General features: G+C 37.5%; 1 protein-coding gene across 7 annotated transcripts; it reads right to left on the minus strand.

Moving 5' to 3' along the window:
• Positions 1-5,297: 5,297 nt before the first annotated feature.
• Positions 5,298-27,093, minus strand: LOC120079934 (Pentatricopeptide repeat (PPR) superfamily protein). Of its 7 annotated transcripts, XM_090315046.1 has the most exons (5): positions 25,092-27,093; positions 24,617-24,695; positions 12,411-12,543; positions 7,380-11,220; positions 5,298-5,876 (listed from the first exon to the last, which is right to left on the minus strand). In XM_090315046.1, the coding sequence occupies exon 1, from the start codon at positions 26,972-26,974 to the stop codon at positions 25,235-25,237; it is 1,740 nt and encodes a 579-aa protein (XP_090171172.1). In that variant the 5' UTR covers positions 26,975-27,093; the 3' UTR covers positions 5,298-5,876; positions 7,380-11,220; positions 12,411-12,543; positions 24,617-24,695; positions 25,092-25,234. The 7 variants fall into 7 exon arrangements, with proteins under 7 accessions (XP_090171172.1, XP_038890324.1, XP_090171171.1 ...); XM_039034396.2 differs by lacking the exon at positions 12,411-12,543 and having other exon boundaries at positions 7,380-7,462; XM_090315045.1 differs by having other exon boundaries at positions 7,380-12,543.
• Positions 27,094-27,859: the final 766 nt, after the last annotated feature.

The raw sequence follows: 27,859 nt of genomic DNA on the forward strand, positions 1-27,859 counted from the left end.
AATAATGGAGTCACTCATTAGCTTTATATTTTTTAGGATTTTTTTGTCCAACACAAAAAGTACTCATTTTACTAGCCTGTTCACTCCTAGGCTTGTATTTCTATCTTTTTTTCATACATTGAGGACAATGAATATTTTTAAATTTAGTGTGAGAGGTCATTCATACTTTTGTGTATTTTCTTTTCCTGTTATGCATGCTAATTTGGTTTTATTGATGATATGCATGTTCGTTTTTTTTTTGAAAATTTGGAGAAATTTTAAAATTTTAATTGAAATTTAAGAAAATGATGGGAGTTCTTTGTTGTGTGCTTTTAATGTTGATTGACAATGATGAAACTTGAATATGCATGTTGGATAACTTATAGTGGAAATAGGATAGCAATATTTTGAATTATAATATATTTATGTCCCTTTTCGAGTCTCCCATATCATGAGTACAAAGTCACTTTGATTTAGAAACTTTAACTAAAAGAAGGATTAAGTTAAGGGTCGAAAGGTCCCACCAATTAGAGCTTTGATATGCATGATGGTTTGTAATGTTAGACTAAGAAGAAAGAAAAGAATGATGTTTTTACCTTTGAAAAGAAAAAAAGAAAGAGTGTATATTCATTATCAAATGCTTCAAAAGAAGCATTTTTTATAATATAAATAAACTTGTAATGTGTATGCATGGATGAGGGTAAAAAGAGTTGCCTTTGCTGTAATCAATTAGGATACCTGAGTATTGACTATGTATGGTTTCCTACAGTGAATCTGTGAAAGCTAGTGCCTCTAGATAAAATGATGCAAGTTTAGGGCCCTTTTGTTATTATAATCAAAGCACCTTAGTTGATATATTATTGAAATGTGTGAATGTTCAACGATTGGTGCATGAGCCAGAGTAGGGGAAAAACTAAAGAAACTTTTGTAAATCTAAATTTAGTTCTTTTGTTTTGAATTAATGTGATTTTCGCGCGCGCACACACACACGTCGGTGATTAGATTTGGCCATGAACGAGCATAATGATAGACTTGCTTGATTGGTTATACTTGAGTCTTTAGCTAGCTATTCTTTGAGGAATGAGTCATTAGCACATTTATTTTGAACTTCTCTATGATATTATCTTATCTTTGCTTAGGATTAGCAAAATTCTAAGTTTGGAATGGTGAAACGCACAAAAAATGTGCATTATTTGTCGTAGATTTAAGATTATTTTTAATGTGATTTTATGAGATTTGATGTGTTTGTTAGTGATTTTCAAAATTTATGATTGAGAATTGACTATAGTCAAAATGAGCCAAAAAGAACCAAAATTATGCTTAAAGAAGTCAAAATGGAGCAATGGATCAAAGAGAGTGAAGAAAAAAGATGAAAGAGGCCAAAATTCAAAGAGACAAGATAGTGTAATGCATAGCATCATGACATTGTCCCTTTACGTCGTAGACTAAAAAGCAAGGTTTCGGAGAGCATTGCAATGCTACTTAGAGTGTAGCATTACGCTACGGAAAAATCAAGCCAACATTGTAACACTGCTTAGAGCATAGTGTTACACTGTGATAGAATCAGACTAACATTGTAATGCTACTTCTGAGTGTTGCGACGCGAGTCTTTCCTAAAATAAAAATTTTGCATTTTTAGAAAGATCTTGGCTGATCGTCTGTATATTTGGAAGCTCTTCAACACTCAAAAGAGGGAGACCAAGCATGAAATTTGAGACCTAAAGAGAGAGTTTATACTACAAAATTAGAGAATTTGAGGGATATTTTGGAGACAATTTGAGTTCCCAAGTGACAATCGAGGTGAACTTAGAGGATTTAAGAGAACAAGGAAGTTTTCAAGAGGATTCTTCTTCGGTTCCTTTTTTTTTCTCTAAATCTTATGCTTTAAATCATATATGAAAGTATGTCTGTATAAGCTATGAGTGGCTAAACTTGTTTATTTTAGGGTATTGATGATGTTGTTATGAATTTAGGTTAAATTTGGTCTTTTCGTGGATGTTTGTTGAGCTAATTTCTTTTTAATGATATCATGCCTCATTCTTATTGATTGACCATCAATGATTGTTAGATTGAATGTTTAATTGAGAGATTGAATGTTAACTAGATTGACCATCGATGATTGTTAGATTGAATGTTTAATTGAGAGATTGAATGAAATTGAAGGAACTCTTTTAATAGAGAACCTTTGAGCGAAAGCGGATCGTCCAAATCCCATTTTGATTGAACACAAACATTTATAGTAAAATAAACAGATTATGCATAAAACATAAATTACAGCATGCTTTTGAATAATAAACAAGAGTTTAGAGATTATACCTTTGAAGAACTCTTCTACCGCATAGAAAAGACTCTTGATCGTTTAGAACTCTTCTAAAAGCGGACATTACCACTTAATGACCTTGGTATTCTCGGTGTGGGAATCCAGAAGTGGTGGGCTTTGGCTAATTTTGGTTAGAGGAGAGTTTGGAGTTGGAGTAAGAAGACGATCGAGAAGGCAAACTCTCTACCGCATAGAAAAGACTCTTGATCGTTTAGGGAACTGAGGCTATCACAAAGGCTCTCAAGGTTGTCGTGTAGAATCTCTCAAATCGTGTGTCTCTACCACTTGGAACAATAAAATCATATTTCATTTATCCCAAATTGCCATAAAAATCGATTAACTTCCTACTAAGGGTGGTTAGAGAGAAAAAGGGTTTAATTATCAAATAATTAATAATGATAAATAAATATGATAACCAACTTATCATATTATATTTATAACCTATAGTTTTAATATTGCATCATATACAATATATAAACCATAGTTCTTTTTCTCTATTTTATGGTATTTTATATAAATCATATTTATATTAGATTTAACAACTATGAATCTTATTCATAGAAAATATATTTGAATTATATTCAAATATTTGTTCCTCCAATCAAACTATAATATATCAAATATATTATTTCAATATCCTATATAATTGAATTAATTTAATTATATCATATATAATTAATTTCCCTCTTATTAATTTGAACATTTCAAATTAACCCAAAAAATGATTCTCAACTTGAATCCTTTGAGCTACCAAGGGGACCTTATGGACCTGTAACTTAAAGCTCCAATAGTACGTGAATAACCGATTAAACTCCTTATCACATTATCCACCATCTGTTAATTTTCAGGTACTCCACTAAAGACCAACAGTAGCATTCTTCGCACTACAGATATATTTCTCTATCCATTGGATATAACCAATCAACAGTACAATGACTGTTCACAAATTGCTCGTAAGCACAGTTGGGCCAAATTACCATTTTGCCCCTATAGTTACATATAATTTCTTAAGTACCACTGATCCCTCTAATGAATATTAAATCGTAGTCCTACTATGACTAAAACCCCTCTCGGGCCAGGAGAGAGTGTGCCGCCACATTGTTCAAGACCTGAAATCAGCCCTTAAGAGAGCAATTTATCTACTTACCTATGCTTCGAGGAATGAGTGAATTCCATCTTGTGTAGTTGAGTTCCCAGTTCCCCAATCAGATGAATCTCCAAAATGGTAGGCTTGTTGAGTTGGTGATCTGGCCACTCTCACCCATACAAATCAAAGGACCACTCTCATAGGCAAAAGTTCACAACTCACTCAGGATTAAGGTCATGTTACCTATGATCATCCTAGTGAAATGAAAGTCTCTATTATGAACGACGTTTATATAACGAGAATAAACATTTCGTGGTCCGGTCTTATACAAACTCCTTTGTATAGAATATCCTCGCTCGCATGTCTAATACGTGAATGATCAGGATCAGATCATTTGTAGCACTTTACAATATTTGTAATATCTACAAAGTGGGTCATACTCGTAGTGTCACCAAGATAAGGTACCCAATCTTATCCATATACTACAAACCATTTAGGTTATCACTTAAACACGAACCATCTGTATGTCTCCACATATATGTTTAAGTTACAACGATAACCATGAATGTTAATTTATTGGTTTGTGGTTAACGCAACTAAAATATCACATATTTCATAAAAAGAAGTGAATAAAATATCATATATTATTAATCACATAAATATTTGTTCATATAATATTTACAAACTATAGAACCCTGCGAGATTTAAGGCATCAACCCCAATAAAAATGCATCATTATCTCCTTTTTTTTCTTCTATATACATAAATCAAAAAATAATTAACTAAAATTTTCACTTCTTTTTCTTTCAATTTTTTTTTATGTTTCGATATCAATATGGTCGAGATGCATGAGATATGTTATTATAACAATGGACGAAAATGATGCTTGTGAAGTTTTTGGTATACTATTCAATAATCATTTGTATTATACAGTAGAGAAGGGATAAATATACACAAAGACTGCTAGATATGGAAGGTTCTAAATTAGCCTAAAATTGGGAGTATAATTTTCTAATTTACAAAGTGATATTTATATGCCGTAACACTCTCCCTCAAACTAAAGGTGGTAGAGTAGAGACCAACTTGAGTTAGTAGATGTTCACAGCCTTTTCAACGTCATTTGATTCTCGGAAAGGACCCCAAAACAAAAGAATTTTTATAATACACCGAAATACTCTATTACTACAAAATTGTAGCAACACTGGTAAGTATGGGGTTGAATCACAGAGGCCAAGAATTAAATCTCTCTTAAGCCAAATTTGACTATGAAAGTAGTAAGAACTGGGGTTTTGATTTTTGGATAATTTGAAAACATGTGTGAAATTAAAATGCAAAGGATAAATGTAATTTAGGAATGGAGTCCATCTAATTTCTAGAGCAAGAAGAAGAATTCGAAGCAATTTTTATCATGGACCTCGATAATTGAACAAGCATTTGATTCTCTACATGCACAACTACCTAATTGATGTGATTTAACTAGTCTCTACAAAGGCCAACAACTAATTAAATCAAAATCAATCAAGCGTCCTGATTATCAATTATGGTCGGAAAGCCAATACCCCAATTGAATTATATGCTCTTAATTCTACTGGATTCTCAGCGATCATATAGAATTAAAAATCATATGCATTAAGAATGAGGATTCAATTGTATGATTAACTGACTGGATAGCCTTATTCAATTAACCAACATATTCTTCAAATCTAGATTAAACATGCATTACCAAGATTCAAGACCAATCTATAAATCTAAGCATTCACATTCAATCTATTGCCACTGGGATGATTTCAGGCACAACCAAACACAAAGGAAACGCGCAGGCTCGAAATCAACTAGCTAAGATATGCGATTATGATAGGTTCATCACTCCAACACATAAATGCAAATCTAAATTATAGCAAGATTCAAAGAAAGCATGGAATTGAAGAATATAAAATTCAATCAAAGAAATTTGAAGAAAATTACATTGAACCTCTTACTCAAAGAAATTAGACGGAGTCACCTCTTAATTCATAGACAAATTAAGAAAATCATCCAATCCGTCAATTACAATCCAAAATTAAATATAAATCTAACTTATGGATACTAAAAATATAAAGGGAAAGGAAGAAAACCATGCCTCTCTTTGGCCTCCATGAATTTTAGCGTCCTCCTAACTTAAAAACCAAAGAGAGTATTTACAGAAAAAGTTGCAGTGTTGCAATGTTGCAATGTTGCATGTGTATGGGCTGAAGAAAGGCATGTGCGGATGGTTGAGAATTGCATAAAAAAAACTTAGCATTGCAACACTGCCTTGCGTCTTAGCTTACTGCCTTTCACCGTTGGGCAGGCGTTGAAGTTATGCATGTTCTAGCGTTGCGACGCTCTCTATAAGGGCAGTTTGGTCATTTCTACTACTTTGAAGCCTAGACGCTCAAATCAACTCCAAATTACTTCAAATTGACTCCGTTAAGCTCCAAACGCTCGATTCTACCTCTAGGTTGTCGGTACCTGCAAAATAAGACAATTAACACATAAAATCCATTAACGAGCCTAAATTAAACTAGGAATAATAGCTCTTTTTGAGAGCTGTCAGTGGATCAATTGAGTGAACGTTCGGGTGACAATGCTTTAGTGAAGATAAGTCGGGTAGTAAGAGGATGGTGTTGCTTAGGAGATGATGAAGAATGAAGTAACAATCATTTTTAATGTGCTTAGTGTGTTCATAGAAGACATCGTTGTGAGCAATCTAAGTAGCTTATGATTGTCACAATGAAGTTGAATTGCATACTACTGAGGAGCACCGATATCAGCAAGAAACTAGCAAAGACATATTAACTCGGAGAAACATCAACAAATGCACGATATTTTAGATTTTGTGCTGGAACGAGAAACAACAATTTGTTTCTTACTTCTCCAAGAGATGAAAGAACCACCTAAGTAGAAATAGTATTTTGCGGTGGAATGCGATTAGTGGGATCACCAGCTCAATCAAGTGTTATATGTCGTCAATACCAGATCTGAATCGTTGTGTTGTGGAAACCACTGCATTAAAAGCAAATTCAACATAACCTCGATATGAATCGTTTATATCGGTTGCTCCCCAAGGTGTACGCAACACCCACCTCGAATGTGCAATCATCAGAGGGATGGTGGAATCCATGAAAGAACATGATTGCTCAAAATGAAAGGAGAAGAAAATCAAGAAATCTGAAATTTATGTATAGAGAAAATTCAATCTGGTTTTTAAAAAAGAACATGACAACGTTTTAAATTTCAATATATGAAATTATTATATACATTAAAATTATAGATCCAAAATTTAATTCCATAATGGTTTAAAGTTAAAAATAAAAATAAATAAAAGTATTTTTTTTCATGTGGGCACAGTTACTCTAACCTGGCTATAGCACCAGTGGAGCACGTGTAGGAGGAAGAGCCTTAAATACCACTTTATTCACTTTTGCTAATCCCTTAGAAAGCCCTTATATTTATATCATCTTCCTAACCCTTAAATTTTTTATGTGGGACAAGCAAATCTCTCTTAAGTACGAACATGCATTGGGCCATGAGCCGATGTAGTTGTGGATCATTCCCAACATCAACATCAGAATAGCCAAAAAACACTAAGGATGATTAAGAAGAAAATTGAAGTTCATGACCAAGAGTGCCCTTGGCATAGCATAGAAAGCAGAGAATAGTAGTAAAACGTATAAACTAAGGAACAACCAAAAACTGATTAACAATATGAATTGCATATGCAATGTTTCGACGAGTTACATTGAGGTAAAGAAGATTGTCAACTAGTTGTCGATTTTGAGAGGAACATCATAAAAAAGAGTCAACCTTGAAGGAAATCTGACATGAGGATTTCCATGAGTAGCGAAATGATCGTTCCAAATTCCACTCGTATTTGAACAACAACAATTACAGTACACAAACAAAACTAATCGGTCATGCACAAAACGAAATTACAGCATGCTTTATTAAGATCAAGGGAAAAATTACACATACCTTTAAAGACTCATCTTTAACACCCTTGATCACGAACGCCCGTTCATAGCAAGACGGCAATCACGAACGCTCGAACACTTCGACTGCACCACAACACAATCATAGCGACCACAAACTCATCGATCTCAAAGATCACGAACACTACAAATTCCAAGATCACGAACATAGCAAAAGGCCTCCAAAAACCTCGACTATGTCGAGTTGAGTACGACACCACCACAATGGCTACCTTAGTATTCTCGGTGTGAGAATCTTGAAGTGTGGGTTCTGTGTGGACTTGGTTAGAGGATGAGACCGGAGGAACAATCGTGTAAGCGATTGAACAAGTGGGAGATGACAAGTCTATCATATAGATGATGCCCAATCATTTAACAAACGCTATGTGATCGTTTAGCAAAAGCTCCGCGATTGTTTAGCTAATCGGCCAGCTGGGTGATCTATCATGTAGAGTCACTCCACGATTGTCTAGTCTCTCTTCAGCTGTCGTTTAGTGAATCCTATTCACTTGACAACCACCGTGAGTAATTTCCGAGAATAGAAACTCTCAATTCATCAACAACTAAATTTAGGAAAACATTTTTCCTTTTATCTCACGGTTACCATGAAACCACTAATAACCTCCCACTCAATTGGTTATTAAAGAAAAAGAGATATTATCCAATAATTAATAATATTATAAATATATATGATAACCAACTTACCATACTATATTTATAACCTATAGTTTTAATATTTCATCTCATGAAACATATAAACCATAACTCTTTTTCTATTCTATGGTACTTAATGTAAATCTCATTTACATTAATCCTCCACTTGATGTATCTCATACACCACACCGATCATATCATATATAATCAAATTACCTCTTGTCAATTTGAATATTTGAAATCAACACCAAGAACTGATCCTCAACTTAAATTCATTGAGCTGCCAAAGGGACCTTATGGACCTGTAGCTTGAAGCTCCAACGGTACGTGAATAACTAACTAAACTCTTTAGTCACGGGATCCACCATCCGTTAACTGTCAGGCACACTAAAGACTGAACTCTCCTTACTACAGATATATTATATGTCCATATCAACCAATCAACACTGCGATAACCTTTTACAGATCGCTCGCAAGTACAGATGGGTCAATAACCGTTATGCCCCTATAGTTATATCTAACTCCTTAAGTACCACTGATCCCTCTAATGAACATAAGTCATAGTCCTACTATGACTGAGTTCTCTCTTCCAAAAAGAAGTAAGAAGTTGTGGCCACTATGTTCAAGCCTCGAAATCAGCCTTTAAGGGAGCAATCTATCTACTTACACCTGCTTCGGGGAAGGAGTGAATTTCATCTTATGTAACCGAGTTCCCAGGTCCCAAATCAGACAAGTCCCCAAAAAGGTAGGCATGTTTAGTTGGCAATCTAGCCATTCTCAGTCATACTAATCAAAAGACCGCCCTCAAAGGCAGGAGTTCCCAAAACACTTAGGATTGAGGTTATGTCACCTATGGTCGTTTCGGTGAGATGTAAGTCTCCAGTATCAACAGCGTTATATATAGAGACTAGTCATCTCGTAGTACGGTCTTATACAAACTCTTTGTATAGGGCACCCCCGCTCGCATGTCTCTACATGAATGGTCAGGATCTATCATCTGTAGTAGTTCATAACACTTGCAAACCTCTACAAAGCGGGTCGTATCCGTAATGTCACTAGGATTAGGAATCCCTCCTTAATCTTTATACTACAGACCTATTTAGGTTATCATTTAAGGCATGATCCACTTGTATATCTTATATACATGCTTAAGTTTACATACAATAACCTTAGAGCTTTGTTTATTGGATATGAGTAAATGTCAGATAAAATAACTTTTATTTTATTCACTAACAATATGTACAGATTACAAACTACGAGACTCCGAGAGAATTAGGACATCAATCCCAACAAACCGAACATTTGGATCTAGTAGTTTCAATGATGTGGAAAAGTTGGTAATACCAGATCGAGCAGAAAGATCATAAGCAAATTTCACTTGAGATAAATAATACCCATTAGAGCGGTATGAGACCTCGAGGGTAAGGAAGTAAATGAATGGTCTTAGATCTTCCATCTTAAAGTCAAGTCAGATAAACAAATATAACATGAGGATTATCACCTAGAATTATCATATCATCAACATAAAAAAGGTGAAGAACAATACCATAGGTAAGTTTGGCGAGTAAAAAGAGTTGTTCGTGAGGATTGGAAGTAAACTCAAGTTGGTTGATGGTGAAATTGAAAGTGGCAAACTAGGCTCGAGGATCTTCTTTTAGACCATATAACACTTGGCAAGAAGACACTTTTTGAGGTGGAGGAAAGGTGATGCTTGATTTTCTGAAGTGGAAATGTGGATGCTATGCATTGATGAAATTGCGTTGTGCACTCAAGTTTCCCCAGCGGAATCCAAGTGTAAATTCCTCTGAATTTTATGATAAGTCCACGGTTGAACACAGTGACTTATGAAAACAGATTGCATTGGTAATTTTTATGAAGAACTTTGCGATAACCGGATAAATAAATAAATTGTTGGGTTTGTTGTTTGCGTTGATGAAAAATAAATAAATGCAGTGGATTTGAGAAAAGGCAGTTGTGTGATAGATACAATGAGTATGCGATGCACGGGTTGAGAAGATCTTTAGCTAGCGTTACTTGGGAATGTGTCAGACTATGCGATCATGTTACAACCATGCACAACAAATCATTTTCCAATGCAAATGCGATGCTCCAAAGTCTAGGACACATGCGTTGAATGTAAAAGTGTCCATCGAGCTTATCCTTAAGTCTCTACTCTTGTCCTATGCGATGATTTAAAATGCATAAAAGCAAGGTGACCGCATACAATCATATCCTATCTCTAGGATGCATGTGATGTGTTGATAACAAATAGTGTTCATTCCTAAGCTCCTATTTCTTGATTATGCATTCTAATCTGGCTCTTCCGAGCCTAGATTCTAACCTGACCTTCCCAAGCCTAGATCCTGTCCTTAGACTACCCTCATGAGTATCTCTAATGAACGAATGAAGCATACATAATACAAGATAATCGCAAAGAATGAAGATTCTTTAGTTGTGCTAATTAAATGCTTCTCAACTCATTCAACTAATTTAACTACTCATGCGTGAATAACAGAGAGTGAACAGATATAGAGAAGAAAATTCCATTATAAATGAGTTGAGTACAAAGTGACAATGGAAGTTAAGGGTAGAGAGCCTAGTAACAATTCCTTGCTGACTGAGGCTTTTACACTGAAATCTCTATTCTGTTCTAAAGATGTTCCCGCTTCCGCAGGCGTCAGCCCTCTCTCTATCTTTGAAGCTTCCGGCACTCTCCAAGCTTACCGGAACGATCTGCCAGCACAACTTTCTCCCTCGCGTCCGCCTTAAAATGAAAGAAAACTATGAACAAAAGCGTGCGAACTGAAGTATGAAATCTCTAACTATTGAACCCCTTTTTTGAAGAATGCTTCTGGTATTTATAAAGATCCATGGTGAAAGGCGACTTCTCTCTCATGGTTGTACAGATGGGACAGTTTTAATTCCTGACTGATGCGCCAAATAATTGTCACCGAAAAGCTGAATATACTTTGTGACCGTTATCGGCTGTCAATTTAATTCGAATTCGACTGTCATCAACTTTATGTCTCATCGCGCTTAATTAGCCTTTCACTCGGATGCGCTGACCAAGTTGCGGGGATCCTTCTCGGGCGAATGTTTGCGAACACAAGCATCGCAAAGCCTTGCGGTGAAGTTGTGCTCGACCAATGATTTCCTATGATCGCAATTCTTGCATTGCATCAACGCATATTCTGCACAAAAATACAAAAATCAACTATTCTAATGCGTTGAACGCATACGACTATAATATTATGAAATTGATGCTTAATGAACGCAAATTAACACATTTCATCAACATAATCCAACATTGTTTAAGAATTTAGCACTATGATAACGTGCATTTCTGTCCGTTATCACACCCTCAAATTTAAACAATGCTTGTCCTCAAGCATCAGCTAAAGATTCCTTTTTAGCAAGTCAACCGAAATGTTCTTTTCCTAAATTTCTCAAGGATACTTCGTTCAAATCCTATATGTCAGAGTTTCCTTAAGTCTTATTCAAGTCTCTTCTTAAAATATTTCTAAAACCTAGGGACTGCAAGCTTACCTTTCAAAGGACTTTACTGAATTCCGGAATATCGCATGATTTATTTCAAAAAGAAAATTTTCCATCAGGGTGTCAAATGATTTTATCCTTGCACAAAAATTTTCTTCATTGATATTTTTTTTTCCTGACCTTGCGCTGATCTAAGTGTCTTGCCTTCGTTTTGGCTTGCCTCCACGGGTGTCATGCGGACATCCAACTACGAGCAATGCACTCTTTCTCAGACTAAACTCATACCTATTTGACAGTGGAGTTGCGGTCATTGAGGTCATTGATTTATGCGTTGATCCTGGTGACTTACTTTCATTTTAGCTTACCCCCACGTGTGTGTTGCGGACATCCAACTACAGATAAGTATCTTTCATAACTTAACTCTTATCAACATGGGTTTTCCATTGCGTTGACAGTGGAGTTGTTTATTCTCAAAAATTTATATATATATATATTTCAAAATAGCAAGGTCGAAAAGAAATACCTCACCCCCAAATTTGAAATGTGGCAATGTTCTCATTGCCAAAAGATTAAAATAAGTCATGCGATGTTCTTAGAATGCGTTGTAAAGAGAGTTTGAAAGAAAGCTAGCAAACCTCTAATTTCGAGAAATATTTTATAAGGTGACTATCTTAAGATTAAGGTGACGCTAGTATATATGAAAGACATATAAATATATTTTTCATCATTGAAATCATACTTGGCAAAGAAACAACATGCGGTAACTCACTAAATTTATCTATGTCAAATGATTGTGGTGATCAAAGAGGATACAATGATAAAACTTTGAAAACTAAAATATAATGTGATAGCACAAAATTTGAAATAAAGATAAGGAAGAATACACCCCCAAATTTGCGTTGTTGCCTGCATTGTGTATTGACGCATCCATCTTTGCGGCGATCTCTCCTCTTTCTTTGGATTGCGGTGATGGAGTAAGACAACTAGCTGCTTTGTGTAACATCTCCGCAATCCTGTGCCTTAATCGTTGTAAACAAACAAAGAGAGGGTCAAATGATTTAAAACAAAACAACAAGTTTTCTTTTTTTTTTTTTTTTTTTTTTAGAGAAGGAAATAGGAGTAAGATTCAGATTGCTAAAAATAGTAAAAGTGACGAAGGGATAAGAGTTCAAGAGTCGAATAAGGGGTAATCTGGGTTTTTCAGCTTCACGGAGGCTTTTTCTGGCTGAAAATCACCTCTGCAATATGCTTTAACTCGCTGTCCATTAACATTAAATGTCCGGCTGCCATCCTCAGTGATCAGCTCCACTGCACCGTGTGGAAATATTTCTTTAATGATGAAGGGATCAGACCAGCGTGATTTTAATTTTTCCGGGAAGAGCAGTACGCTTAAGTTGAAGAGTAAGACCTTTTGCCCGATTTGGAGGTTTTTACCACATATGTGTTTGTCATGTCAGCGCTTGGTGCGCTCTTTATAAATCTTTGCATTTTCATATGCGTTGTTCCTCCATTCTCCTAGATCAATCAGTTGCATTTTTCGCGCTTCTCCTGCTTTCTTCAAATCAAAATTCAGCTTCTTTACTGCCCACAGTGCCTTATATTCCAGCTCCAAGGGCAAACGACACGTCTTGCCAAATACCAACGCATATGGAGACATACCTATTGGTGTTTTAAATGTGGTCCGGTATGCCCATAACACATCATCAAGCTTTGTTACCCAATCTGTTCGTGAAGGCCTTACTACCTTCTCAAATATCAGCTTAATTTCTCTATTGGACACTTCAGCCTAACTATTCGTCTGCGAATGGTATGCGGTAGCTACTTTGTGGAGGATGTTGTATTTGTGCAGCAGCTCCTTGATGTTGCGATTGACAAAGTGGGAGCCTTTATCACTTATGATGGAACGAGGAGTGCCAAAACGAGTGAAAAGATTTTTCTTCAGAAATTGAGAGACTATCGCCGCATCACTTGCGGTGCATGCTATTGCCTCTACCCACTTGGAGACATAATCGACGGCTAATAAAATGTAATGCTTACCGTTCGAAGGAGGGAATGGCCCCATGAAATCAATCTCCCATACGTCGAATAATTCAAGCTCCAAGATAGTGTTCATTGGCATTGCGTTTTTCCATGAAATGTGACCTGTGCGTTGGCACCGATCACATTCCATTGCGTAGTCAGCCGCATCCTTGAATAATGTAGGCCAAAAGAATCCACTCCGCAGAACTTTGGTTGTGGTGCGCTGCCCTCCAAAGTGCCCACCATATGGTGAGTCGTGGCATTGTGACACTATACGTTGTTAAGCAGCATTTGGTACACATAATCGAAAAATCTGGTCTGCACCTCTTTTATACAGATTCGGCTCATCCCAATAATAATGTCTGCATTCGTTTTTTAGCTTCTTCTGCTGGTGGTAGGTGTAAGTTTCAGAAAATTGCTCGCAAACCAAATAATTGACTATGTCTGCATACCAGGGCAATTCTTCTATGTGGAACAGCTGCTCATCCAGGAATACGGCACTCACATCAGATTCATTGCGGTCAACCTCAGGTTTTTCCAGTCTAGACAAGTGATCCGCAACTTGATTCTCTGTCCCTTTCCGGTCAATTATTTCTATATCAAACTCTTGAAGGAGAAGAACTCATCTGATCAACCTCGGGTTTGTGTCCTTCTTTGTCATTAAGTATTTGATCGCCAAGTGATCAGTGTGGATGAGTACCTTTGTTCCTAACAGATATGCTCGAAATTTTTCCAACGCAAAAATCACTGCCAGGAGTTTTTTCTCTGTGGTGGTATAATTTGTTTGAGCAAGGTTTAATGTTTTACTTGCATATGCGATGGGATGAAAAATTGTTTTTCTCTTTTGCGCTAAAGCTGCTCCCATCGCATACCCGCTTGCATCGCACATTATTTCAAATGGCAGTGTCCAGTCCGGCGTAATCAATATAGGTGCAGTAATCAGCGCATTTTTTAAAACTCCGAATGCGTTGAGGCAATTGTTATCAAACTCAAATTTTCTATCAGCCTCTAACAACGCACTCAGTGGTCGTGCTATCTTAGAAAAGTCTTTGACAAATCGTCTGTAGAATCCAGCGTACCCCAAGAAGCTTCGCACCGCCTTCACGCTAGTTGCAGGTGGGAGTTTTTCAATTGCTTCAATTTTTGCTTTGTCCACCTCCAACCCATTCCGGGAGACCTTATGTCCTAACACTATGCCCTCCTTAACCATGAAATGACATTTTTTCCAGTTGAGCACCAGATTCGTCTCTTCACATCTCTTCATAATCTTCTCTAAGTTGGCTAGGCAAACTTCATAAGTGTTCCTATAAACAAAGAAGTCATCCATAAATATTTCCACAAAGTCCTCGAGATAATCTGAAAAGATGGCCATCATACACCTTTGGAACGTGCTTAGCGCATTGCATAGGTCAAACGGCATGCGACGAAAAGCAAATGTCCCGTTTAGGCAGGTGAATGTGGTCTTGTCTTGATCTTCTGGAGCTATCATGATTTGATTGTATCCAGCATAACCATCCAGAAATTAGTAGAAGTCATTCCCTGCTAGTCGGTCTAGCATTTGATCGATGAATGGCAGAGGGAAATGATCTTTCTTTGTGGCCGCATTCAGCTTGCGGTAGTCCATGCATATGTGCCATCTAGTGATGGTCCTTTGCGGTATTAATTCGTTGTTCTCATTCGAGACTACCGTCATTCCGTCCTTCTTCGGCACACATTGCACGGGGCTGACCCACGTGCTATCTGCTATAGGATAGATAATGCCTGCATCTAGCCATTTGATAATCTCCTTCTTGACGACCTCCTTCATCGCAGGATTGAGTCTGCGTTGATGTTCAATTGTTGCTTTGTGGTCATCTTTAAGACGAATGCAGTGCATGCAGTACGCAGGGCTAATTCCTCTAATGTCAACGAGCGTCCAGCCAATTGCTCGCACATGTTTCCTGAGAATGCTCATCAACGCATTCTCTTGATCTTGTTGAGCGTAGAGGAAATGATAACTGGCAACTTCTCATTCTGCCCAAAAAATGCATACTTTAAATGGATTGGTAGCGTCTTTAATTCAAGTGTTGGTGGCTCCACCAGGGAAGGTTGCGTTGTTTTTCGTTCTTCTTCTTCTGTTGGCTCTACTTCTTGCTTTGCGATCATTTCTTCTTCCTTGCTTGTTTTTGTTGTGATTGCATTACAGGCAGCAACAGATGCGCTGGTATCCTCTTCTTTATTCTCTTCATCAAACTTTTCTTCTTCAATTGAATTCTGGTCATCATCAGAGTCATGTAGATCTTCTTTATCCGGAAACTTCATGGCACGAATTATATTAAACTTGAGCTTCTGTCCGTTGATGCTCAAAGTGATTTCTCCTTTATGCACATCAATTTGAGCATGACTCATTAATAGAAAAGGTCGCCCCAGAATGATGGGCACATCTTTGTCGGCCTCATAGTCTAAAATGATGAAGTCAACTGGCAGGATAAATTTGTCAATTGTTATCAGCATATCCTTCACCTTTCCTTCTGGATGAACCAGAGATCTGTCGGCCAATTGGAGAGTCACTGTTGTGGGCACAAGTTGCCCCACATTTAGCTGTCTAAAGATTGACAAAGGCATCAAATTTATGTTAGCTCCCAAGTCACACAGGGTTTGCCCGATGTACAGTCCTCCTATGGAGCAAGGAATAGTAAAGCTCCCAGGATCACTCATCTTCGGTGGAATTATGGATTTTGAACTTTGCGTTAACGCCACTGTGGCAAATTTTCCAGCTCCTCTCTTCTTAGTTACCATATCCTTCAGAAACTTGGCGTAGGCAAGCATTTCCTCAATCGCTTCACTGAAAGGAATATTAACGTGTAATTGCTTTAACATAAATAAGAAGCATTGGTACTATACCTCTTCGTTCTTTTTCTTCCTTAGTCTCTATGGGAAAGGGGGTAACTGAACTTTCATGGTTCCCGTTTCAGTTGGCTTCAAGATCGACGCAACCTCCGATTCTACTGCTTCTTTTTCTCTTTCCTCTTCTTGTGTCACCGCAATCTCAAGTTCAGCCGCAATGGAAGTTATTCTACTAAGCTCCTTCTTTTCTCCCTCCACAATCTTACCACTGCGCAATGTCACAACCTGATATTGCTCTTTACCTGATCCCCCGAGTTGCGTGGAAGTTCAGTTGAACTTGGCAAAGCCCCTTGCGGTCTACTCTTTAGCTCACTCGCAATCTGGCCCATCTGTAATTCAAGATTACGAATGGACGTAGCCTGACTTTGAAGCACGATTTCGTTTTTCTCTATGTATTGCTTCAATAGGCTCTCCAAAGAAGAGGATTGTGGTGGTTGTGAGCTACTTGCTTGATTGCTCGGTTGATCGTTGTTGCGAGGGAAGACTCCTGGTGGCCCCTCTTTCTGCGCCACAGGTTGGAAATTTTGTTGTTGATTCTTCCAAGCAAAATTAAGGTGGTTCCTCCACCCATGGTTGTCGGTATTCGAAAAAGGGTTATTCTTTACAAAGTAGACAGATTGTGGATTCTGCGGACAATCTTCCATCGCATGCCCATCACCGCAAGTCGCACACCTTGCGGTGTTTTGACTGATTGCGTTGATTTGCCTAGTTTGCGGTGTTGGGCTGCTGATCGCAATTCCTTGGATTAAATTCATCATTGAGGTCATCTGGTTTTGTAATGGAGCAATAGCACCGTTGTTTGCGTCAGTATCTTTGAGTCTCAATCTCTGGTCACTTTCTCTCCAATCTTCATGGTTCTTAGAGATGCGATCTAGGATATTCTTCACCTCGTCATACATTTTATTAAGCAGACCACCAGCGGCTGCCACATTGGCAGCGAACTGCGAAGCGGAATTCAAACCATGATAGAAAATCTCCATTTGAAGGCAGTCTGGTAACCCATTATGTGGACAATCCCGGACCAACCTCTTAAACCTCACTCAAGCATCGCTGAGCGATTCGTCCATGTCTTGTTCAAAATTTGTGATAAGTTTCCTTCGTCTGGCGTTCTCAGTAGGTGGAAAATACTTCTTCATAAATTTCTCTACTACCTGTTCCCAAGAAGTGATCTCTCCTGGCTCAAGAGAATATGCTCATTTCCTAGCCTGATCACAGAGAGAGAATGGGAACAATGTTAGTCGAACTTCTTCAACAGAGATGTTCGGGAACACAAAAGTACTACAGATTTCAATAAAACTTTGGAGGTGGGCGTTGCGGGTCCTCGCCACGCCTTCCTCTGAATTGACTTGCAGTTTGGATCATCTACAGCATCACTGATTTCATTTCGAATCTACTTCCGTCGAGGGCAGGCCTCATGATTCCCGGAGAGAAATCATAGAGGTTTGGCGATGCATAGTCCCTAATGGGCCTATTGCGATCGTTTGCCAACAGAATTGGATTTTCCATGACATTGTTATCATTTGGTGCTCCATTTCCAGGCTGCTCCGCCATCTCTTCTTTATCTAACTGTGGTTGCTGTTGGCGGTCTCTCAATCTCCTTCTAAACGTTCTCTCAATCTCCAGGTCGTAATTCGCCATAGATTGAGAGTCTGAAAAGAAATAAAAAAAAAATTACCGTTAGCAAACTATTTTGCCGAAGCCCCCGGCAACGGTGCCAAAAACTTGATGCTTGATTTTATGAAGTGGAAATGTGGATGTTCTGCGTTGATGACATTGCGTTGTGCACTCAAGTTTCTCCAGTGGAATCCAAGTGTAAATTCCTCTGAGTTTCCTGGTAAGTCCAGGGTCGAACACATGGACTTGTGAAAACAGATTGTGTTGGTAATTTTTATGAAGAACTTTGCGGTAACCGGATAAATAAATAAATTATTGGGTTTGTTGTTTGTGTTGATGAAAAATAAATAAATGCGGCGGATTTGAGAAAAGGCAGTTGTGTGATGATGCAATGAGTATGCGATGAACGAGTTGAGAAGATCTTTAGCTAGCGTTATTTGGGAATGCGTCAAACTATGCGATCATGTTACAACCATATATAACAAATCATTTTCCAATGCAAATGTGATGCTCCCAAGTCTAGGGCGCATGTGTGAATGCAAAAGTGTCCATAAAGAATATCCCTAAGTCTCTACTCTTGTCCTATGCGATGATGCAAAATGCATAAAAGCAAGGTGACCGCATACAATCATATCCTATCTCTAGGATGCATGTGATGCTTGATAACAAATAGTGCTCATTCCTAAGCTCTTATTTCTTGATTATGCATTCTATTCTGGCTCTTCCGAGCCTAGATTCTAACCTGACCTTCCCAAGCCTAGATCCTATCCTTAGATTACCCTCCCGAGTATCTCTAATGGACGAATGAAGTATACATAATACAAGATAATCGCAAATAATGAAGATTCTCTAGTTGTGCTAACTAAATACTTCTCAACCCATTCAACTAATTTAGCTACTCATGCGTGAGTAACAAATAGTGAACAGATATAGAGAAGGAAATTCCATTTTTATAAATGAGTTGAGTACAAAGTGACAATGGAAGTTAAGGGTAGCGAGCCTGGTAGCAATTCCTTGCTGACCAAGGCTTTTACACTGAAATCTCTATTCTGTTCTAAAGATGTTCCCGCTTCCGCAGGCGTCGGCCCTCTCTCTATCTTTGAAGCTTCCGACGCTCTCCCAAGCTTACCGGAACAATCTGTCGGCACAACTTCCTCCCTCGCGTCCGCCTTAAAATGAAAGAAAACTATGAACAAAAGCGTGCGAATTGAAATATGAAATCTTTAACTGCTGAACCCCTTTTTTGAAGAATGCTTCTGGTACTTATAGAGCATCCATGGTGAAAGGCGGCTTCTCTCTCATGGTTGTACAGATGGGACGGCTTTAATTCCTGACTGATGCGTCGAATAATTGTCACCGAAAAGCTGAATGTATTTTGTGACCGTTATTGGCTAACAACTTAATTCGGATTCGATTGTCATCAGCTTTATGTCCCATCGCGCTTAATTAGCCTTTCACCCGGATGCGCCCACCATGTTGCGCTGACCAAGTTGCGGAGATCCTTCTCAGGAGAATGTTTGCGAACACAATCATCGCAAAGCCTTGCGGTGAAGTTGCGCTCGACCAATGATTTCCTATGATCGCAATTCTTGCATTGCATCAACGCATATTCTGTACAAAAATACAAAAATCAATTGTTCTAATGCGCTAAACGCATGCGACCGCAATATTATGAAATTGATGCTTAATGGACGCAAATTAACACATTTCATCAACGCAATCCAACATTGTTTAAGAACTTAGCACTATGATAATGTGCATTTCTGCTCGTTATCAAAGGTACCAGGGGTGGTTTCATATACACCTCTTCAGATTGAGTGTCATTAAGAAATGCATTTTTAACGTCTATTTGAAGAATGGGCTACTGTTTGGCGACTACAAACATATGTCATTCGAGTGACTGGAGCAAATGTCTCCTTATAACAAATGTCATATGCTTGATAATATCCTTAAAAAAAAGCCTTTTATCATTCAATAGATCCATCAAAATGGGTCTTGATCTCATAAATCCAATTACAGGTAACAAGCCGTTTGCTAGGAGGTAGGTTAACGTAGTCCCAAGTATGGTCTTATCTAAAAGCTTGTAGTTGCTCATTCATTGCTTGCTACCAAAAAGGGTTAGTACTTGCTTCATGATAAGATGAGTGTTAAACTAGAGACATAATAGTGCATGATAGTCTTGGAGATAATGGCGAGTTTCTCTTACCCGAGTGAAGTGACGAACTAAGGTGATAGGTGCAGGTTCCGTTTTAGCACTAGAGAAAGACATCAAGTCTCGATAGGCAGAAACACGTGTAGATTGATCAAGCTCAAAGATATTGGAGGATCAAGAGATAAATCAATGGAAACCAATATCAGGCCTGGAAGAGTAGAGTTAGGAATTGGATGATCAAGATCAGGGTCGCTTTTTGTCATGTTTTCCCGAATTCTACTTATTTCAAAGAAATCCTAAATTAGTCCAATTTCTTAAATAAATCAATTTTGGTCTTAAATATATCTTCAAATTTAATATTGTGACTTACCCACCTCAACTTACACAAAAATAGGTTCAACTTCCAAAAATACAACTTTTGAGGTAATTTGGGTAGGCTGATGGGCGGTGTGAGCAGTCAACGTGCAGGATGGCCGCAAGGCTGCACGCAGATGGGCGACACTTCTCACAAAGATGCAGCGTGACACGGGCATGGCAACTAAGATGTGGGCGAGTGCGTGCGAGGGGCTGGGTAGCGTGGCATGTGTGTGTATGCACTCAACCGTGCAATGTGCACGCTATCAGGCATCCGTGTCGTCCAGGAGGTGTGCCCTTACGATGGGGTGTGCGCGCACGCATGTGCTATGTGCCTGTGTGCCAGGCGATGGCATGTGCGATGAGCACCTGCCCTATGCAACCAACTGACCCTTCAGCCCTCCAACGTGAATTCCTCCATCCTCACTTCTCCAAATCAAATGGCAGCCCCTCTCAACACTATCACACAAATTTTACATGATTTGAACGAGTGAATTGTGAGAACCAACATCCCCTAGTCTTCTCCAAATGAGCTCCAATCTCCTCACGAACAGTTCGTAGACCACCACGAGAGTCTTCCCAACTATTCTCCAACCTTAGAACGGGATGGTGGAATCCGGTGAGTGACTAATTTGAATAGAAAAAAACTAAGTATTCGAGAGAAAACAACTCATGAGATTATCACATAATCTCATCAATTTCCACTTGGCCAAGAAGTTTTACGATTCAAGAAACTCTTCCTTTTAAAGACCATTACATGCAAAATATGCAACTTTGAGTTTGATGAGAATTTGACACTAAAAAATCCACTAACTCAAAGTGAGATTTAGTGGGACAAGTATCTTCTAATGAAGACAACACTTAGCCATGAAAAAATTGGCATTTCCCACTCACAAATGTTGGATCTTTCCACTAACTTGGTCAAAGTTTGACTCTCAAAGTCCAAAATCAACAAATCTGACTTTTTGACTTACAAAAATCAAAAGTCAACAATTTGACTTCTATTGCATTTTTTACCTAGTCAACAATTTGACTTAATGCAATTTTGACCAATTCTATTTAATTTCAAAAATTAATTCTAATAATCAATTTTTAAATTAAATTAATATTAAATAATTTAATTAATTTAATTTAATATTAAATCGAACAAAAACCCAATGATTAGGTATCTCTATTCATAATCTTGATATTTAAATCTTATTTAAATATCTCCTATTTTCTCTCTCTTTATGTTTAATTCACAATTGAACATTAGGTTAAATATATCGTATATATTTACCGCTTTGCTCCAAAAATCGAATTTGAACACTTCAAATCATTCATTACACTGTTCTAAGGTTTAGTCCGATATGAGCTAGTAGGGAGACCTCATGGACCTATAGATCATGGACTCCAACGATCTGCGATTAACTAGCTAAACTCTTTAACCTAATTAACCACTATTCATTTAGGTCACTCCACTAAAGCCCAGTAGTTACACTCCCCTCACTGTAGATATATTATGTCCACTCGATATAACCATGATTAGTAAGTTAACCCTTCACATGTTGTTTGTAATAACGGTTAGGTCAACCCGAGATAACATCTGGCTTCTTAAGTCCCACTGATCCTCTAATGAGCAATTGATTTGTGATTCAATCACTAAACCGAGCCCCTCTCGGGCTAATGAGAGGGTAAGGCCCCTTGTTCAAGACCTGGAGTCAACACTTAACAAAACAACCTCTCTATTATCCCTAAAAGCAGGTAAAAGTGGATTTCGTCTTGCACCCTATGTCCCCAGCTATCTACCAGGTCTTACCTCTGAAATGGGAGGCTTATTGAGTCAGCCTGTTAAGCCAACTCTCACCCATGCAAATTTAAGAATAATCTCAAATAAACAGGAGTTTATAGTTAGCTCAGTATTAAAGTCAAGTTACCTAGGTCATCGCTTTGAAATAGTCAATCTTAAACAGTAAACAACGTTATAAGGTAAGAGTGACTTAATTCTTGGTCCGATCTTATGCATACTCATTGCATTGGACACTCCCATTCCTCATGTCAATATATGAACGAATCAGGATCACTTCGTTTGTAACACTTTACAATAAATTATAACAACTACAAAGTGGGTCGCATCCAATAGTGTTACCTAGCCTTATTCGTATACTATAGACCATTTTGGCTATTTACTGAACTTGATCCATTTTTATGTCTCCACATAAAGTTCATGTGTTCAAATAATAGCCATGGATCTTTGGTTTATTGGATTTAGTCTTTATAAATGCAATTCACATATTCAATAATAGTTTTATTGAATAAACGTCAATAACATCTTTATTGATAATAGAATATGTTTAACATTATAAACTGCGAGTAACCAGAAAGTTTTATTTATAGACAAAGTTTGTTACAAGATTGGTTCAAATTTAAACTTCCTAAGTCTTGCCCTTAATTTTTGTGGTATCTGACATTTCTTCATCTTGTGGTTGGATAAAAGCATACAATCTTCTTTGGGATCAGTTTTGTTCTCCTATCTCCTTCTGCTTTTTCATACCAACACATCCTTCTCCTGGGCGTTCATTCCTTAGTTGATAGTTTGCGAAATACTTCCTTCTTCATGGCCTACTAGTTGGGGACATTCTCGTTTAAAATGTCCTACCTATCCCACTTATAACAAGTGTGTGCTTTCTCTGGACATTTTCCCCAATGGTATTTATTACAACTTGAGCACCATGGTATGTGATTAGCACTGGCTACAGATTCTTTTAGTTGTTCCAGATAGGGTTTTCATGAAAGACTTTCCCAAGTGATTTGCTGTCACATCCCCTCCCAAGCCCACCTCTAGAACAAGCTATCAAAGGACACTTAAGGGGGGCAAAGAACGTCACTGTATGTCAGGATATTTTTACATATATGCCATGTAAATGATAGGCTTATGAGTTTCAATTTTAAAAGATTTTGTAGAATTATTAGTAAATGCTCCCATGCGTGTCTACAGACTATGTTTCGATGTAACTAATGTTTTTGAATGACGACTTCCCCAATTATGGAAAATTCGGTGGACTATACACATGAAAGTGGTGTAAGTTACGCAAGTTACCAATTAGGTTTTCTATTATAATATTTATGTCGTATAATAATGTATAAAAATTGTTGCTTAAGGTTGACAGGATGTTTTAGATGGGATTCATATTAAGGTGCATGTTCTACAGTCTGAAAATCCCAGTTATAGGACAAGAAAGAGTGAGATTGTATTGAATGTATTGGGAGTTCGCTCCCCTAAAATGCAATTAATCTATGCTCCATGATGATCGAGTGCTCTCACATGTCTAAAGTCTTTAATTTTGAAAGCTCTCTCTCTTTTTTTTTGGATCAAACAAACATAATTCTCACTCTTGGCATCGTCTATAATTCTTATAATCTCTCTCTCCTTGAATTCACATAAAGCACTCCGTAAGTCCTTCACTCTCTCCCAATTATCCTGATAGAAGGCCACAGTGAAACCATCAAGCCGAAGGGATTTATTTCTGTTGAAGCCCAAAACAACCTTACAGATTTCTTCCAAGGAAAAATGGGCTTCCAGCTCCTCCCTTTCACTAGCTAGAATGGGACTCCAGTCTAACCCTCCTATATATGGCCTCAAAACACGAGGCAAGGCATAAAGTTTCGTGAAAATATAATGGATCACCTCCTCTTCAATCTCACTATCCTTCACACTCAACCAGAAGCCCAAGAAGAATATTACTCCTCCTCCCTCTAAGCCTCCAAGAGAGCAATATTAGCATCCCTCACTAGATTTCTTATAACCCAACTATCCCCTATATGAATGCGTCTCTTGCAGTAAACGAAAAAAAAAATGTACCTTATTTCTCTAAAAAAAATTTAAAACCACCCGTTTTCCACAGTTTTCTTTTTAAAACGCCTCTAACAGAGCACTCAATCCACATAATAGATTTGCTTATTTTATTACAAATGAGGAAATGTAATGTAGCATGACATTCAGGTTCTCAATTTTCTACTATAGTATAGGCATTCGTACTAAGAAGTTAAGACCTCGTTTCAAAAATTGAGAGCTTTAAAGAACGTACCAATTTTTTCACTCGATATGCATCTTTTGTCTTCATCGGGATAAGTTGCCGAAGTATAATTATTTGTCTGACCATCACCCTAAGATGGAAAATAAGATTATGAACGAACTACCACAAAAAGAGTTCTGATAAATGAGAAAATGTAAACATTAGAGAAGATTATAGTTAACATGAAACGTGGAGAAGAGATCTAATCTTATAGTGGAATCCAAAATCAAAACTTTCGACTATGTGAATTTTAAGCAAACGAGATCACTATAAAAATATGGATAGACATATTATTCTACTGGGTGGTATCAGAACCACACTCGAACTTAACCATGCCTTGTGGATGTAGTCATGTAGAGTAAAAATGAAAAGGATTCGTCCCAAGCACTCCGAAGTCTAAACAATGTGATTCGTGGTGAGCAAACAATACCAAAAGGGAACAATATTATACTATTGAAAATATAGCGAACCCATTTTCCTACCATACCGTGGAAGCTCAGAAATTTTACTTCAACTTGTAAACTATCCTTCTTGTGCTTAAGGGGTACTGAAAGAGCCAAAACTCCGTTACAACTAGAGGAGGCTCTGTAGACTTGAAACGAGCAGAAATGAAAGTACGTTTTCCACTTTTCACCAGTAGTCATTGCAGGAACATTGACCACCCTTGAAGTGGTGGAACCGAACCCGATCTCTAACAATTATTTCCCGGTTGAACGCCTCCGAGACAGCTTTTATGAATGAATGACAATCTCTGCAAACTCGAAGGTTTTTAACAATACGTATCTGTGTCCCATCTGTAGTTCTTGCCAAACCAAATGCAATTGCAAGTTTCTCACTATGATATGTACAGGAAGTCTTTAAAGTCTCCGTGGTGGAAAGTACATCCAGTGACGAAACAGACGCATCTCCTACATATCCAAACAATGAAGCTTGATGAATAACTTCCCTCAACTTCTCATAAACTTCAATGGAATAACGATGGGACTTATCATCAACCACAAATTTATGAACTTGTTCCCCAATTTCAATCCAACTCCAACCTGGCGTAGTCTTTATCCCTTGGCTCTTGATCATTTTCCTCATTCTTGCAACACCAACTGTATCCTTTTCTCCAGCATAGATTGTAGCCAGCAATATACAATCCCCTGCATTTGTAGCTCCAAGCTCAGACAAACTTTTCATGGCAATTTCTCCAATTTTCATATTTTTGTGAATCTTGCAAGAGCCGAGTAAGATTCGCCACAAAACTGGATCATTCTGTGATGAATTCAATACAATTTCAAGTGCCTTCTCAAGCTTCCCAGCTCGACCATATAAATCCACAAGGCATCCATAGTGTTTAACCTCAGGTCTTAGCCTAAACTTGGAGCTCATCAAATTGAAGTATTTGACACCTTCCTGAACCAAGCCTTGATGACTACATCCACAAAGTAAACCCAAAAATGTGACAGAGTTCGGTTGCATTCTTGCTTCTAACATCTTTTGAAAGCAATATATAGCTTCACTACCTCGACCATGCACTCCATACCCTACAATCATCGAGTTCCAAGTGAAAATGTCCTTCCTCTGCATTCTATCAAAGATAAAAATGGCCTCATCTAAACTACCACATTTAGCATACATATCTATCAACGCATTTCCAACATAAAGACTCTGCACAAGACCCTTTTCACGAGCGAATCTATGCATCTGAACCCCAATATTCAACGCTCCAAGATGGGCACAAGACGAAATCAACCCAACAAGTGTAAACCCATCTACATCAACATTTTCACTTCTCATCTGATTGTATGTCTGCAGTGCCTCCTGGTGCAAACCCTGCTGCGAAAAGCAGGAAATCATAGCATTCCAAGCCACCAAGTCTCTTGCAGGCATTTTGTCGAACACCTGCTGGGCAATACAAATGGACCCCATCGCCGAATAGCATTTCACTAGATTAGTGCAGACAATCACATCCCCATCATAACCGCAACGGATTACAGAGCCATGAACTTCATTACACTTACGCTCAGCCTTGATTCTTTCACAGGCTTTGAGCACAAATGAGAAAGTGAATGTGTCAGGAGAAGAGAAAGAGGCCCAAACCATTTGATTGTAGAAAATAATGGCGTCAATGGGAGATGAGCTCTGGGCAAAGCCTCTAATGATGGAGTTCCAGGCTTCGGTTTGTGGGCACTCCATTTGATGAAAGAGAAGCTGGGCATAAGCAAGGGAACCTGAAACAGAGATGGCACAGAAGTTCAAAAGCTTGTTGCCAATGGCAACATGATGGCGGAGGCCGCTTACAATTACATGTGCGTGGATTTTTCGAAGCCTGTTGAGGCTGTTGCAGCCTTGCAAGAGAGTGAGAATGGCTTTTTCCTTCGACATTCCCAAAGTTCCTTTGTCATGATAGCGTGGATTCGAGCCAACCTATTCGATGAAGGCAAAAACTTTCGAAAATCAACTTTTGAGAGGATTTGGAATGGATGTGGGTGTACTTGTCAGAAATAATTGAGGATTTAAAAACAAAATTTTGAAAATAATTCCATCAATTAAATGTTTTTATAAGTATATTTGATAACATATCTAGAAATTTGATTCTAATTTAAATATTTTTTAAAATACATTCAATACTATATATAAAATTAATTATAATTATCCTATGATATTTAATTGACAATAAACTAATATTAATTTATTTATGAAAATAATTTATGTTAAAAAAATTTATATAACTATTATTTAGTAAATGAATTGCGTCTATAACATAATATGTTGTATTTTTTAATGTTTTTATTTATATTTAATATAATTCTATATTTTAAAATTATTCAAAATCTAAATACAATGATAACATAAAAAAATGTTGTTTTTTAAAATTTGCACAGTTTGGATCACACAATTCGAAAACAGTTTTCAGGAAACAAAATTTAGATTATTTGACAAACACATGAACTTAATGGATTCTATACCAAATAGGCCCTGAGTTATTCAATTTTCACAAATACATTGTTACGATATATAAATATTAGAACTTATTGCCCTAAAGTATAGTGATAGTTACAATTATACTCGTAAACTTTTAAAATTATAAATTGATCCCTCAAACTTATATAAGTGTCAAATAAAAATTGAACTCTCAAACTGTAACGACTCGACCCCCTAAGACTCAAGTTAGACCGTTACTAAACACATGCATGCATGAAACTTAAAACTACATCCTTTTATAGTGAAATAAATGCTAAATAAATAAGTTGAACTCAAAATACCTTC

The sequence above is a fragment of the Benincasa hispida genome, chromosome 6, assembly GCF_027475165.1.
Source record: "Benincasa hispida cultivar pf3 chromosome 6, pf3_genome.v1.1, whole genome shotgun sequence".
NCBI classification, from domain to species: domain Eukaryota; kingdom Viridiplantae; phylum Streptophyta; class Magnoliopsida; order Cucurbitales; family Cucurbitaceae; genus Benincasa; species Benincasa hispida.

What these genes read in the sequence shown, in the direction of transcription:
- LOC120079934 (XM_039034395.2), bottom strand. Translation starts at nt 26,974, where the DNA reads ATGTCGAAGGAAAAAGCCATTCTCACTCTCTTGCAAGGCTGCAACAGC.